This window comes from Cyprinodon variegatus, unplaced genomic scaffold (assembly GCF_000732505.1).
Source record: "Cyprinodon variegatus isolate N-32 unplaced genomic scaffold, C_variegatus-1.0 Scaffold204, whole genome shotgun sequence".
Lineage (NCBI taxonomy): Eukaryota > Metazoa > Chordata > Actinopteri > Cyprinodontiformes > Cyprinodontidae > Cyprinodon > Cyprinodon variegatus.
Genome location: NW_015150657.1, coordinates 1128824 through 1145287, shown reverse-complemented (window position 1 = coordinate 1145287; position 16464 = coordinate 1128824). Strand labels below are relative to the sequence as shown.

The 16464-nt window shown below is 35.5% G+C and overlaps 2 protein-coding genes across 2 annotated transcripts in view; one reads left to right on the top strand and one right to left on the bottom strand.

The window, feature by feature from the left end:
- LOC107088035 (tubulin alpha chain) overlaps positions 1-1143 on the bottom strand; it is a 7141-nt gene extending 5998 nt beyond the window's left edge. The window contains exons 1-3 of the mRNA XM_015379950.1: positions 1040-1143; positions 705-924; positions 344-492 (exon numbers count right to left, since the gene is read on the bottom strand). Of these exons, the coding sequence (XP_015235436.1) occupies positions 344-492; positions 705-924; positions 1040-1042 (372 nt within the window). The 5' untranslated portion in view covers positions 1043-1143. The remainder of the gene's footprint in view (positions 1-343; positions 493-704; positions 925-1039) is intronic.
- Positions 1144-6843: 5700 nt separating this feature from the next.
- Positions 6844-15381, top strand: LOC107088039 (tubulin alpha chain-like). Its single transcript, XM_015379959.1, has 4 exons — positions 6844-7050; positions 12024-12246; positions 13946-14094; positions 14265-15381. Exons 1-4 carry the CDS (start codon positions 7048-7050, stop codon positions 15237-15239), a joined length of 1350 nt encoding a protein of 449 aa, XP_015235445.1. The 5' UTR covers positions 6844-7047; the 3' UTR covers positions 15240-15381.
- Positions 15382-16464: the final 1083 nt, after the last annotated feature.

Here is a 16464-nt window from a genome sequence, read left to right as displayed (position 1 = left end):
TCCACCATGAAAGCACAGTCAGAGTGCTCCAGGGTGGTATGGGTGGTCAGAATGGAGTTGTAAGGCTCTACTACTGCAGTGGAAACCTGGGGAGCTGGGTAGATGGCAAACTCAAGCTTTGACTTTTTGCCGTAGTCAACAGAAAGTCTTTCCATGAGCAGCGAGGTGAAACCAGAACCTGTTCCGCCACCAAAAGAGTGGAAGATGAGGAAACCTTGCAGACCAGTGCACTGATCAGCCTGAAAAGTAACACATTTACAGGTCAAAACAGAGATCAGTTTTTACCAAATAATCGCATTATTGGCACACTACAAACTTGTGACCAAAGCACTTTTAGTCTCACCAGTTTACGTGTTCTGTCCAAAACAAGATCTATGATCTCCTTGCCAATGGTGTAGTGTCCACGGGCATAGTTGTTGGCAGCATCTTCCTTTCCTGTTATCATCTGCTCTGGGTGGAACAGCTGACGGTAGGTTCCTGTACGCACCTCATCTAGACAACAAAACAAATACATTTATTTAATGTTTAATGCATACCTAAAATTAAATAAGCAAGTTCCAGCAGCTAAAGCAGATAATGTTATCTAATTGGATCATATTATAGCAGTTCTCTAAATTATTGTGAAATATTACATATATTTAAAAAAGGTTTTAATGCATATAGCTTTAAATATTATTTTTATTTTTAAAAAAGCTGTAACTTACCAATAACAGTAGGTTCTAGGTCAACAAAGATGGCCCTGGGAACATGTTTTCCTGCCCCTGTCTCACTAAAGAAGGTATTAAAGGAGTCGTCCCCTCCAGTGGTCTTGTCATTTGGTATTTGTCCATCTGGTTGAATACCATGTTCCAGGCAGTACAACTCCCAGCATGCATTACCAATCTGAGCCCCAGCTTGGCCCACATGAATGGAGATGCACTCACGCTGCAGATTGAATAATACATTTAAATTTTACTTAAGAAGACTGTTTTCTATATAATAACACACAAAAAAATCCAATAGTACATGTACAGAAATTGCTGAGAAATGTTCATCTTACCATAGTTTTTGTCTCTTGTCTGACGTCCAGGTATCAGAAAGAGGATGAAGTGGTGGAAACGCCTGCATCCCTCTGCTTTTATACACAGCATGTACAGCTATGATATACTGTGATTCAATCTGACATGAAATCAGAAACCTTAACTTGTGAGACCAGGATAAGATCGCCCATTTTACAAACATACACACAATGCTAAAGCAGGTCACCACCCTAGTCATTATGTGTGGTGTTTTGTTCCTGTGTTTGGGCACCTCATATTTCACAGGGCAGAGGCAAAACCAGAGATTCCGAGGGGGTGGGGTGGGGTGGTGGTATAACATTGAAAACAGAATGCCTTTTCTCTCTGAAGCTATTTTTTAGAGTTGTAATATATTGGATCCATTGTTGTTCTTTGTCAAACAACAACCATGGAAAACCTTAACATATCTTTTATTTTGAGGATCTACATTAACAATATCTTCCAAATAGTAACAGCATAGCTAAACATTAACCTTTAAACTCAGTTATTGGACCATTACTCTACAAAATAAGCACCTGAATTATCAATTCTAGGTGAAGAGATACTATAAAACCTATACCAAATTCCTTATGAGTCTTTCAGTTTCTAAAAAATAAATATAGTATATCAAAAAATCCCTTAGAGGACCCCGGGTTACATGCCATAGAAAAATTGTAATATGTCTCATTTTCATCTTCATTTTAAGAGGAACTTAGCCAACATGAAAAAAAAAAAGAAGTTTGATTAATCTGACACTTTATATTTTCTGACATTATAATTCTTATTAATTTGTGTTTCTGTTTTAAATCTCAACAAAAATCTTAAACTTGGTATAATATGAAGGCAAAATGCTTGGAGTTATGGTATTTAAAACAAGTCAAACAACTTTTAAGACTTGGTGGTATCAGCACTATTTCTATTGTGATATATAAGAATGCTTTCTCAGTTGTGTCTGAGAAATGACTAAAAAGGTTTGTAGGTCTCTAAGTATAAAGCTCAAACTGTTGTAAAGTAGCGCTGATGTAAATATCAGAAGGTTTTTGATTTTTTTCTGCCATAAAGATTAAGAAACAAAGTTAATAGTGATGTTACCTGGCCAGGGTATTTTTTTAATCCTCCCCTTTTAAAGAGTCAAATTACACAGCTCTCTGCATCAAACTGTATGCAAAGTTAAAATATTGTGAGGGTGTTATAATACTGAGTTTAATAAAATACCCTAGAAAGCACAATACAGTTAAAAATGCCTTCAACTATGCCCATGTTTTAAACTACATCAAAATAGTAAAAAGAAAAACAGAAGCCTGCTACATTCTACTTTTTTTCCCCCTACTTCCTTGACTGTCCCCGAGAGGCGTTGGCTTTCTCATAAAGCTCTGACCCACTTCCATTGTGTGAGAGTATAGGTTTTTCCTGCATAGTTCCTTCCCACTAGATCATAATTAGATGTTTTCATTAACTGATCGCTTGAATTCCAGTACTGGAAAACACATAAGTGGAACAAATGGAGAGCAAAATTTAATACAAGATAAAGAGGACAAGGGGTTAAATTATTTATTAAAGATAAAATGGGAAGAGGCCCCTCTAAAAAATCCAGTGTAATTGTATGTTAAGCATTGTTTATTAAAAAAAAACAACATCCAAATATATTTGTACCAACTAATGCTTTCAAATGTAGATACCAAATCATACTTTAAATGACTGACATGGCAAGGTGAGTTTTATTCATAGAATCAACCAACAGGCTCATGACAACTCTCTGGCAGCTGCAGAAACCGAAAGCTACTGTATGGAAGAAGAATCTCTTTACTGATGAACTGCTTGTCTGGGACTGAACAAACCTGGCCTCATGGACATTTAAAGAGATGACATGCTTACATTTAGGAGATGGTGTTATGGTCAAGTAGGACAGAAAAACAATTAGCCTATATGCAAAATAGTATGTTGGAAGGAGTACTAACACTAAATATTATCTCACTGTAGCAGCTGCCATGCATGCTGTACAGAAGCTTCTGTATAGCTGGCACAGTGAGGCTGTTCAGTGTTTATGTGAGGTTCAATTACAGTTAAAAGTAATTTAAAATGTAAAAAGTAGTGTAAAAAAGGCCTGAGATTGGGATGGAGAATCCCTATCATGCATAAAATGACCTTCAAAAACAGCCAGAGGTACAACAGAGCAATGTAGTTTCAATGAGTTGAATTGAGAAGCTGCTGCCCTACCCGAAAACATTTGTAGCTGTAATTATGTTTTTTGTTTGTTTGTTTTTTTCAGTATGACGCAATCCATATATCAAGCTTTTTCTATTTTTGAAAGGTTTTAAAAAATAAATATTTCCACAAAATGTAAATATGCTTTACCTTTTTTTCGTAGATTTAGAAAAAAGAAACACCTTGAAGCTGCTGGATATCAAATAATAGGTTGTAGAATGGTGGTTTTGGAAACGTTTTCAAGATTTTGCAGTTTAAGAAAGATCTAAATCTGAGGGATATGGCAACTTTGGGAAAGCATCATTTTAATAAGAAAATCTGGAATAATAATAATAAGAGATTTTGGATCAACATCATATTGTCACTGAACAGCTTCACAAAGAAAAAAAAAAGAGCTTTGAAGTTGCCTTAACATGCCTCATACGTTTCATCTCAAACACTGTTAAGCTTTGATGGAGTTTAGAATACAGGGCTTAACAACTACAAGTTAACAAGTGGCTGAGGCAAACAAAAGGTACATCAGCCACTCCCGCCTCACAATGGCAAATATCCTCTTTGAGATATTCCTTCCTCCTTTTAAAGTTTTTTTGAGAATCTGTCATTTAATAAGTTTTATTGTTTCTGTTTTTACTTTTTTCATTTTCCTATTTAATGTATGTAAAAAAGACACATTGGTTAGCAAATATATAGACATTCATTTTTCTATTGAACAGAGAGTGTTGATGACCACGCAAACCCTTCTTCTGTTTATTTAGGGGCTGGCTCACCTACAGCAACTGGCATTTTCAAATGTTTCCTTTCAACGTGTGCTAACAGAGGTTGCAAACTTGTTTGCAAACAAATTTTGGCTATCCGCATGTTATTAATATATATCAATAAAATAGGGACTTTGCAAACATTTACTGGCATTTCATACTGTTCTTTTTGTGTTAAAGGTAAATTTCCCCATTGTGTGACAATTAAGTGATTTTTTAATAAATAAATATATATATATATATATATATATATATATATATATATATATATATATATATATATATATATATATATATACTTCACCACCCTTAAGAGGTAAAAATAAAGTGACAGAGAAAAATAACAAGAAATACATTTTAACTGGTGTTCTTCTCCACTTCTCAACAGGAAATCATTTCCTGTTGAGTGAAGAAGGTTAGGAAAGTAATTTATGTATTTATTTTCTCCTGAAACTGGTGGACTTTCTGTAAAAAGGAGCATAGATAAAGAAAAAAACTCTTAAGGTCCATGATATGCCAACACGTGAGGTTTTTTCTTGATGACATGTACCTCATTCACACTTATGACTGAAAATATAGCCTTGACCACATCATACGATTAAAACTATATCCAAAAGCAACTTTATCCAATGATCCAAGAACATTGTGATAAGGAACAATGCCTTTTTTTTTCCAAACATCAGAGCATGTCAAGGCCATCACTAAATGGAGGAGGGATCAAAAACACTGCAATATTGGATCCATTATATAGGAAGCTATCTTTAAATTCAGTCATTTGTGGTTCATCAGATGCTTAAAATATTTTCAAATAAGTCAGGTTAAGTTCACAGAGTTCACACATTTAATAGTACATTAGTGACCCCTAGCGTTCAAAATGTGAAACTGTTAATAAAGAAGGGAAGAAAAAGAATTACATACCACCCTGGCTGCTCGATTGCTGGTCCCACCTTCATTCTGTACCATGAGTAAACTAACATTAACTCAGTTAATGGTTTAGCCTACTTTCCAATAGAGGTGGTTGATACTGAGAAATTTTAATAAATATGATACCAAGTAAATACAGGGTCAGATTCGCCAATAGCGACACAATACCGATATTTTTTAACATTTAAGCTTGATATATCATGGAACTGTTGACCTTTCAGTGTTTCAGTGATTTTATTTATTATTACAACTGAATAATAATAGTGTTAATAATGTAATGTTTATAGTATTAATAATCCACCACTTTTGTGTGCACTTGTCTGTTGCTTTAATTCTGTAGAGTTCCACATCGTGGGATAAATCAAGGAATAGCTAATGTTACCACACTTATGTTTTAATGGGATAAATGTACTGGGTTCTTTCAAGATCTTAATTACACTTTATGAGTTGGCTCCAGTAACATATGACACATAATATCTACTTTGAAAGTTAAAGGTATAGTGGAGAATGGTCTTTTTCTGGGTGGATCATCAAAATAAATGGTGATAATACTGGCATAGTGGAGAAATTCTTTTTTTTTGTAAAGTAAGCTTGTATGAGCGATGCAAAAAACAACTTTTAAACAGAGCTTGCAAGAGGAGAAATGGGCTCGTGCATGCTCTCACATGTTTTTAATAAGCGTTCCCTTTGATACTTGGTTATGCCTGTGCTTTTTTTTTGAGTGGAGAGGGTGGGTCTTTTTCTCTAAAAATCGTGAAAATCCTCCATTATACCTTTATTATGAAGTGCTGCTAAATATGGGCGATTCTAGACAGGGGCAAACGGGGGCCAGTGCCCCTGTAGATAATGTCCTGCCCCCTGTTATGGCCCCTGTACGGAAGACATAATACTCTGAAATTCATTAAATGATAAATTCTAAAGATGATATGCACTGGAACAGAAATGGTTATTGATAGGTGCTTTAGATCTATTTCATTTTTTTTCTTTACAAATTCTGTTTTTTTCTATTTACTTAAAAGCAATAAGGTGATAGCTTCAGTGCTATTGAGATAGGATCCCAGTTTTCATCTGTTAATTTTTTTTTTTTTCAAAATAAATTGCTCTAATTTTTACAGCCGAATTTATCAGTTTTCTTGAGTTCTAATTTAGATTTTATAGAAAACAATAATTTTAATTTAATTATGTCAAAAATATGTTAAATTCCTAAATAATCAATGTATATATTGGCCTAATAAGGCATAGAATTTTACTTAAACCTAATTGAATAGAAATTTCCCTTTATGCAGTTCTCTTAATAGATTTGAATCCCTTGCCCTGTCTTTTAATTTCATGCTTTTCTGTGCCCCCATGAAAACACGCTGGCCCCCTCCTGGCCCCCTGGTACATTTGGTCTAGAACCGCCACTGCTGCTAAAGGCGATCGCTCTTACGTATCTTACGTTCTCTGGAGCTCTGAAACGCCTGTCAGTCATGCCTTTCTGTAGGTCTCTCGGGGCAATGAGCAAGTCTTGTGTCCTTTCTCCCATTTTTTATGTGCTCATGTGTATTTTTCTGCTCCGATGGGTTTTTTTTCTCTCTCTCTGGTATCTGAGAGGCGTGTTAGTTTGTGTGTGGAGTGGAGAGGGCGCTGAGAGGGCGGGGCCAGGCTGAGCCGGGGACTAGAGGTGATGCGCTGGGGAGTATCAGAAGTATCAAAAGTATAAAGTAAAGTTTTATATATATATATATATATATATATATATATATATATATATATATATATATATATATATATATATATAATATATTTTTTTTCTTTGCTTGTTTTATATATACCGTATTATAAAAAATATATATATATATTTTTTTATACTTTACAGTTATTTTTTGATTTTCTAAAGACACATAATGTATTCTGTAGGGTTTTCTTATATTTAGAAAACAAAAACAAACGCTGCCGGATCGTAACGTGCTTTACGTCAAACTGACAGGTGGGCGTGGCCTGCATCTTGGCAGATCCTCGCCTCTCTTCACCCACCTGGCAGAACCTACTCACCCGGACCACGTTAAGGGCCGATGTTGTGAGAAGCGACTGAAAACCCAGCTCTATATCCACTTCTAAAGCGGTTATTCTACTAAGATCCTACAATGGTGAGCATAATGCCATCTGTCTGCTGAGAAACACAAACTCCATAGTTTTGTTTGTAGGGTGTGTCTTGAGAGTTTTTTTTTAAGCTTATGTTTTATTTTATGTATTTTAGAAGTATTAAGTGAAGTGTAGAGATGCAGCAACATGCAGCTCAGTGTCTGTCAGTAAAAGCTGAACTGGCTGCAGGACATATTGATGTCTAGGTGGAAAAACAGCAGAAAAGCCATTCTTATATAATACATAGTTAAATCTGTCTGAACTGCTGAAATCATGTTTATTACAATTTTTATTTGAACAACAGCAAAAAATGCTTGAATTAAATAGCCCTTTTAAATAAGGGAATCACTGTAAGAACACTATATTTACTATGAACATTCCAGATGAAGTGAATAAGATGCGCCTCATCGAAAAACCAGTTGTGTTAAAGCAAACAACCCTGCAGAGCAGGAAATACTTCTGAACTGATCACGTCATTATCAACATATTTATCCAAAAACTCTAAGCTTAAAAAATACAACTTTGCAACAGTGGGAGACATAATTCATCCATTTCCATTTAAGTATAATATTCTTATTAAATAGTCTCTATATTTTGTCTGTCATTTTCCCACTATACTCTTGACCTTTGTGTTCTGTTTGCCTCATGTATTGTATACACAGCTTGTTAGCCTCAGGATTGCTGTAAAAGACAAATGACAACAGTGTTTACTGAACAAACTGGAGCAGGATGCCTTGTCTAAACAAATAAATTAGATGCATTAAATGTAATACCTTATATATTGTAGCAGGCAGCAGTGTATGATATTATTTTCCCCAATTTTCACCTTGAAAACATTTTGAATGCAGTTATAAAAAAAAACTTTAAAATGTTGTGTCTGACTGTTTGTATGCAATACATCTTTAGGAAACATGGTGTCATATAATCTCCCTCACTGCCCACCAGTTGGAAAATTCTACTATACTATCTTATAATCAGAAGATGGTTAAGTTTATATGATCCTCAGATCTGAATTCACTTTCCTTAGATAATTTGAACACTACCAAAATAGTAATATTTATCTCAGCTACACTGTTGTGTTTATCTTGTTCATATTTAATAGAAAAATATTCACAAAACCTAAGGAAACGAAATACTTTTGGTAGTACTTCTACTGCAGTTTAAGAACCATTGAGCTTACTACTTGCCTTAGATTAAATTTGTATTAGTCAAATGTTTTTAAAAAAACAACCCTTAAGAGTAATAACGATTATGAAATTGTTGATTTAGATTTTAAAGCCTTAAAACAAAGAGATGAAAAGGCTGAATATTGTTTATTAAAGTTAAAAACTGTTTGAGCCAAGTCTATATTTTTTGAGAACTTTTTCCATCTGCTCTATCTACCTATACTTCCTGGATAAAGAACTGGGTAGTCTTATCGAGAAATACGACAGATGCAGCTTTTCAAAGTCAAAATGAAAGGGAGACGTGTTATTTGTGCCGAGCTTCATTCTTTTCTTCATACTTTCTGTTTTCTGATCATGCTTACTATTTGTGGGGAAATGAATAAACGGTAAATAGAACAAGTTGTCTCAAAAACACGTATACATTAGCCTCTGTAGATATTAGTTTCAAAAGCTTTATGTTGTAAAAATATAAAAATAACTTTAAACTGACAATATTTTTTTTATAGCATTGTTATTTGTGTTTACTTTCTTTTTATTTGTTAATATATGTATTTTCTCAAAACTTTATGTTTGACAGTCTCATACATCAGTCTAACAGACTATATCAGATGCTGAGATCAGTTATTCTGCCCTTAATATATTTTTTTTATCAAATAAATTTCTACTCTTTCTAGAGCATATTTTGAGAGACTTTATAATAATACGTTAAAATTATGCTGTTCCTACTTGAGTATAATCTTTGGCTACTCTTCCCCCCTCTGCTTGTGTAAATATTTGATTTCCCTCACTGAAGTTGTATTTCAGTTCACTCTATTTGTATAGCACCAAACGACAAACATCAACCTTAATTTTTTTCACAAGACACACAGTTCCTATTCACCACCAAATGACTCCAAATATAATGAATGGAACCCGCTTACTTGAAATCACTCATAATGCTGGAAGCTGCATATCATCTCAGTTTGAACCAGTTGGAAGTTTAGTTAAGAGGAAAGAGATTTTCTTTTAACAAAAGCAGAAGCTGTGGACCAGGGATATTTTCCATGGAAAAAGAAACAAAGTGGGAGCACAATAATAATAGCAGCTGTAATAAATAATGTATAAATCAAAGAGTTGAGAGAAGCGGAAGTTTCTAAAATTGAGGCACATTTAGGATGAAGGTTAGGAGCACTGCTCAAATTTTAAGTCGAAGCACGAAGGGGTAGGTGGAGGGTTGAGTGCAATTAAACTGTGCTTTGACTCTACACGTTTTTTTTCTATGTTTTTATTTATTTTGATTTAGAATATTCAGCTAACTTGTGTCAATAGCTAAAAGCAGATTATGTACACTAAATAAAATGATATAGCTGTTATAATTCCTGCTAGAACAGCTTACCATATAAGGTATTTTTGTTTTTCTCTGGCGCCGCACAACTATTTGAGCTTCAAAAGTCATCCCAAATTAAACTTTATGTAATGTTAATATTAATCCTGAATATGATTAGTAATGTTATGTATATATTTTTCTCAAGCACTTTTGAAACCCTTAGTTTAAGTCAGCAGCAGAACAGGATTCTCAAGTAAGCTTTGCCACTCCTTAGACATGCCTCTGCTAATGTCTTCTAGAGACACACCCCAATGGAGTTACTTATGAAAAGGTTGACAGTTGTAGACAGGCTTGTTTCTTTAATCTTATTTCTGTAATACCTTTGGATATAAATGGGGTGAGGGGTTTTTTTTAAATCTATTTTTAACCCCCCATAACCCAGATGTCGTTATACTTTTGAGAAACCTTTGTGTGACCAGGATTTGAAATTCTACCTAGTGATGGACAGTGTTTGGAAGGCCCACAGTCTGTGTTTACAGCAACAGTCTGCTCCTGCAGCTAAGTGTCAGGTTAGCAGGAGTTAACGAAAATAGCTTTGCTGAACCGAAAGCTCTGGTGACTCATCTAAGGGTACAAAGATTAAAGATCTGATATAAACATTTTTACATTTGACCAGGTTTTTAGTCACTAGCTTTAAATTTTTTAAACCTGATTTCATGTGGTATACTAATTCAAAGACTTCAGAACCATAAAGTTGAAGAAAAAATGTGGATTTCAGAATGCAAATCAGAAAAATATTTCACTTATAAGTCTTTTAGTTTATCTAGAGACTAATATTTTAGCATCACAATCTGAAGGGTTACACTTTCTGTTAAAGATGATGTATTTAAAAATGCTCCAAAGCTTATACTTAAATTGTTTTCTTAACAAATAAAACAAATGAATAAATATTTTTACTTCTAGTTTACATTTATGCACTACTATGTACTTGTCTATCATATACCGGTAAAATGCCAATAAAATGCATCAACATTTTTAATACACAAATAAAAATGCATCACCATGATTTATTTACCTCTCATGTCTATAAAGACAGAGAAGCAACTTACTTACATACATTTGTGCTTCAAATTGATTGATGATATCCAAGAAACTACTGAGTGTGACTCGGCATATCATTCAGGATGACTACCACCATAAAACTGTCAACTGTCACCTATTATCTGATCAGAAGGGAAAGTTGTGCAGCATGCGAATATAGCAGCCTAAATAAAAACAGGAAGAAACCAATCTGTGTTAGGTTGTCAATTATGCATATTTTGGGCAGTGTACATGAAATTAATAATAATTTAAGATAAATGAAGCCTATGCGGAAGTTCAACTGAAGGAACTGATTACTTACCCTCATTTGCCTCTGACTCTGGCTAATCAGCTTTGAACCACACCTCCAGGAAATCAATCAGCATCCAGAGTTCATCATAATAGGTCTCCAAATCCACAACTCAGTCTGCTACTCAAACCGCAAAGGCAGTGGTTGGGCTATGTCTGACTTCGATTCAGATGACCCCGATTCAACCCACCTCCAGCCCCTTCTCCACCATTGTAGCTAAAGCTTCATCAGAGTGTCATTCGTCTTGGACTCTTACTGCGTTCCCTGTCTCATCTCAATCGGTCCGGCAGAAGACCGCCATGTTGAGCCTGGTTCTGCCAGAGGTTTCTTCCCAACGGGGACTTTTTCCTCTCCACTGTCGCTTCGTGCATCATGGACAGGTTCACGCAACCTGTTTTATCCAAGCTGGACTTCCATCTTCCAGCCCTGCGTGAAGCACTAGTATCAGCTCACGCAATCCACTGGATCTCTTCTTTCAGCTCCAGCACACTGCCTCACCAACCAGCAGTCTATGGACTGACCAACTTCATCTATCTCCACATCCCTGTTCTTTACTCCTATTCATGCAAATCAAAGCAAAATTCAATGCTAATGTTTCCTGCCAAGTTCTAAGCACCAAAGACTAAAGTAATTGTACCATTAAAATTCTTCTAATTGTCTTTTTCTTTCTTGAGTTTTTCCAGCTTAAAACACTTTTAAAATCTATGACCTATCTAATTAGTAACATACAGAAAAGTAGAAGTACTAGTACAAAATGATTATCTGCCAGGGGTAAAAATGGTCAAAAAACGAAAACCCATTGAAAGTTCATTCATAAATGTAGTTATAAGATAGTCATGTCTACCAAGTGTCCATTTTAACCATCATTTCCAAGTCATTAATAGCCACTGCTAATATGTGGTGTGAGCTCAACCACCATTTCAGTGAATAAACAGGCTCATGGGTTAACAGCTGCTCATTGCAGTCACATAAAATCTAAGCACAGCTGCAATAATTCTTATAATACCTACTTTGCTTCCACCTGTTGGTATTAGCAGGTAATAACACCATATCAAGCTTTTTTTTTTTTTTTTTTTTTTTAGATTTTTCATTTAGCCCCTCTTTGTTCTCTTGCAGCGTGAGTGCATCTCTGTCCATGTGGGCCAGGCTGGTGTGCAGATGGGGAACACCTGCTGGGAGCTCTACTGTCTGGAGCACGGTATCCAGCCAAACGGCCAGATGGTTGGTGATAGGCCCCTGGCTGATAATGAGGACTCCTTCACCACTTTCTTTAGTGAAACTGGTGCTAAGAAATACGTCCCAAGGGCAATTTTTGTCGATTTGGAGCCCAGTGTTATTGGTCAGTATTTTTATTTTATCTTTTTTGAATGTTGACATTCTGATTTAGCTGTAGAGAAAGCAAAGTTCAGTAGGAAGTTTGGTTTTTCTAATTAAATACATAAAAATCAAACTAATATTCAGGATAGAAATCCTCATAGGTTGCCTACCCTTGCCTGCAAACTGATTTCTTGCAGTATTTGTTTACAAACCACAAACACACAGAATCCATCTTGCACCACCTCAGCTTAAAGCATTAAATTCCCACACATGGGTTGGCCAAGCCCTTTGCAGTATTAAGGCTTTGGCAGGACATATAGCTGTGATGAAAGCAAGATTTGCAGAGGCCACAGTAAAATAAACATGGCAGTGCAGGAGGCTGTATCCTTCCCTGCTCGAATTCAACTTTTTATTGTCATTCCACTGTCACAAGTACAGAGCAACGAAATGAATTCTCTGCATTTAACCCATCCCCTTGGGGAGCAGTGGGCTGCCATTGTGAGGCGCCCGGGGAGCAGTGTGGGGTTAAGGGTCTTGCTCAGGCACCCAGAGTGGCAGTCTGTGGGAGTGGGGGATCGAACTCACAACCTCAGAATTCAAAGCCCAATGCCCTAACCACTAGGCCGCCACTCCCCATCATAATGCTATAATATTTTTTTTTATTAGAATCCATGATTACATCGTTGAAAGAGGAAAAACAAGGGTGTAAAGTTGTGACCGATGTCACCGGTACAGGAGTTGTTTCTTACTGACTGACTAACTAAACTGTGTTTAAAAATATAACTGTCAACATAATGCATCTGCTAAAATATTTCTCATATTTTGCGGTTTATCATTAAAATTATCAAGAATTTAAGAGCAGCCTTAAAGGAATAGAAATGTTTCATTTTAGATTTTCTCCTTGTGGCATACTTTTTCTCTCAGGTATCGCTCAACTTATCTAAAATGAAAGTTAATTTCAAATTTACTCTTAGTTTATTTACTGGTTTTACTGTGCTTGTTGTTTTAAAATTATGATTTAGAAGCCTAGTCCTTAAGCATCCTCATTCACATTTTCCCCTAAATATTCACAATATGATAAATGTTATTGGATGCATCTAAAAATATCAAAGATAATTTAAATTTAAACATAGATATGAAATAATCCAATATAACCTATGATAAGTTGAATTATATCATTGTGCTACTAGGTCATCAAATCAATTCAGTTTAGTCTGTCAAATAAGGTGCCTGTAGTGTCTTTAAAGGTCCAGCAGGTGTCAGTATTCTGTTAGACAGTATCCATGTGTCGAAACGCTTCAAGATGCCTCATTAACCCATCACTAGTGATTGGTATTTGCCTTGTTTACTAGGCTTTAATTCAACAACAACAACAAAAAAAGTCTTATCAGAAAAGTTTAAAGGTGCTAAATTAGTGTAGAGGAGTGAATACATCTATGTTCAGAAATAAATGAACTAAAATTTGTAAGAAATTGAAGGAGAAACATCTGGTAGTATAAAGAATTAGAATAATGGCATATAAATTATAGTAGGTTTAAGAGTGAAATTGAAAACAATGTTTGCTCGATATTTCGGCCAGGTATTAAATAAGTCTTTTTTTTATTTGATGCATATAATGGTGGATTAATTCATTTACTGTATTTATTTAAAAAAATTATTTCTAATAACGGCACAAATGGTTCTCCTCTTCTTTTTCAAACTTTCTTCTTCTAAACTATCAGATGAAATAAAAATTGGATCATACCGTCAACTCTTCCACCCTGAACAGCTGATATCTGGAAAGGAAGATGCTGCTAACAACTATGCTCGGGGTCACTACACTATCGGCAGAGAGATTATTGACTCTGTCCTGGACAAGATCCGCAAACTGGTAACTAACACATTTTTTTTATATGGAACTATATTCAAGAAAAATTAAAGATTCAATTAAAATGGCAATGATTTTTTATCCAGTCAGACTCAACAAAATTACAAGTAAGAAAACTATACAAGCAGTAGGAGAAGGATTTGATTGGTGTTTATGTGTTTTCACACCTACAGGCTGATCAGTGTTCTGGTCTCCAAGGATTCTTGGTTTTCCACTCTTTTGGTGGCGGAACAGGTTCTGGTTTCACCTCGCTGCTCATGGAAAGACTTTCTGTCGACTACGGCAAAAAGTCAAAGCTTGAGTTTGCCATCTACCCAGCTCCCCAGGTTTCCACTGCAGTAGTAGAGCCTTACAACTCCATTCTGACCACCCATACCACCCTGGAGCACTCTGACTGTGCCTTCATGGTGGATAATGAAGCCATCTATGATATCTGCTGCAGGAACCTTGATATTGAACGTCCTTCTTATACTAATCTAAACCGTCTCATCAGTCAGATTGTGTCTTCAATCACAGCATCCCTTCGCTTTGATGGAGCTCTGAATGTTGACCTGACAGAGTTCCAGACAAACTTGGTGCCTTATCCTCGCATCCACTTCCCTCTGGCTACCTATGCTCCAGTTATCTCTGCCGAAAAGGCCTACCATGAGCAGATGTCTGTTGCTGAAATCACAAATGCCTGCTTTGAACCAGCTAATCAGATGGTGAAGTGTGACCCACGTCATGGTAAATACATGGCATGCTGTTTGCTGTATCGTGGTGATGTTGTGCCCAAAGATGTAAATACAGCCATCAGCAGTATCAAGACTAAACGCACCATCCAGTTTGTGGACTGGTGCCCCACAGGCTTTAAGGTTGGCATCAACTACCAGCCACCAACTGTGGTTCCTGGAGGAGACCTGGCTAAGGTGCAGAGAGCTGTGTGCATGCTGAGCAACACCACAGCAATCGCTGAGGCCTGGGCTCGACTAGACCACAAGTTTGATCTCATGTATGCCAAGAGAGCCTTTGTCCACTGGTATGTTGGAGAGGGAATGGAGGAGGGAGAGTTCGCTGAGGCCAGGGAAGACATGGCTGCTTTGGAAAAGGATTACGAAGAAGTTGGCGTCGACTCATTTGATGAAGAGGAGGAAGATGACGAATATTAAAAAAGAATCAAAATACTACTTTTTTTATTTACGAGAGGAACCCACTTAGGTGTAAATTTAAAATTCACAAATATTTGGTTTCTTTTAATCACAGTTTTAAACTTCTATTTGTCCTGTTTCCTGTTCTTATGAAAATTATTATTTTAGGTTTGTTTTGGGTGTTCATTTATCCTTATTAAAACATTAAAGCTTAGTGATGTGCTATTTGAATTTCAAAAGGTATTATTGCTCAATAAAAGCTTATTCTGAAAATACATTAGGTTTGTATTTTTGTGTATTTAAAGCCAAATCCAAGGTAAAGTCACAATTTTTAACTGGATTCGGTATGTACTGAAGGCAGCTTTAAGGTTTGGAACAGGTATTTTCATTTGAAGTACTAGATATTTATGTAAAGTGAAACAGCGTAGTTACCTCTGTGTTACAAATCTATCAAAGTACATAGGTTTTATGAAGCTGCAGCATATGCATTTGGCTGAAAGAAATATTCATGGTTCTTATTTCTAAGTATTCTTATAGCAAAATGAATAAAATTGATCTTCAAAAGACACACCTGGACATGCAGCAGGTTTTGAAGGATTTTAATCAAACATTAAAAATTTGTTTTCATGTTTACACCATAACAATTTATTACTAAATGAATGTAAATTATATAAAGTTGAACTAGTTTTTGCAAAAGTGTTAATTTCCCTTTAGTGTTCTTTTTTCACAGCAGAAACATTTTGGGTTTTCCTTTTATGTGTGAGAAGAAAATGTAAAGTTCTAAGGCCAGATTGTGACGTGCACCTCTGTATTTGTCATACCAGCAGATTATCTTTTTTTCTGGCTCTTCACAGCTTCTTCAGAATTATCTTGGAGGCTTGCTTTTATTGTTTATTTAGGGGATATTAGAAGAAAGCTGAGTATGGATGCATACCACATATTTCAGATGTTAATGTTTTTAAAGCCATGTTTTACTCATATCCAACATGTATATACCACTTTGAGTTGATATATAGAATCCCAACAAAACACTATTGAAATTTGAAGTTTTAATGTTACAAAATACAAAAAACATTTCAGAGACATGGGTTATCAAGAAAAGTCTACTTATATTTAATAAAGAGCTTATCAGAGACAGGGATATATGTAGAAAGGCAATAATAAATAACGTTTCTATACGTTTCTAATCCAAGATGTAATTTCTCCTCATATTTAATCTGAAGTAATGGAATACCAAGTATGTTGA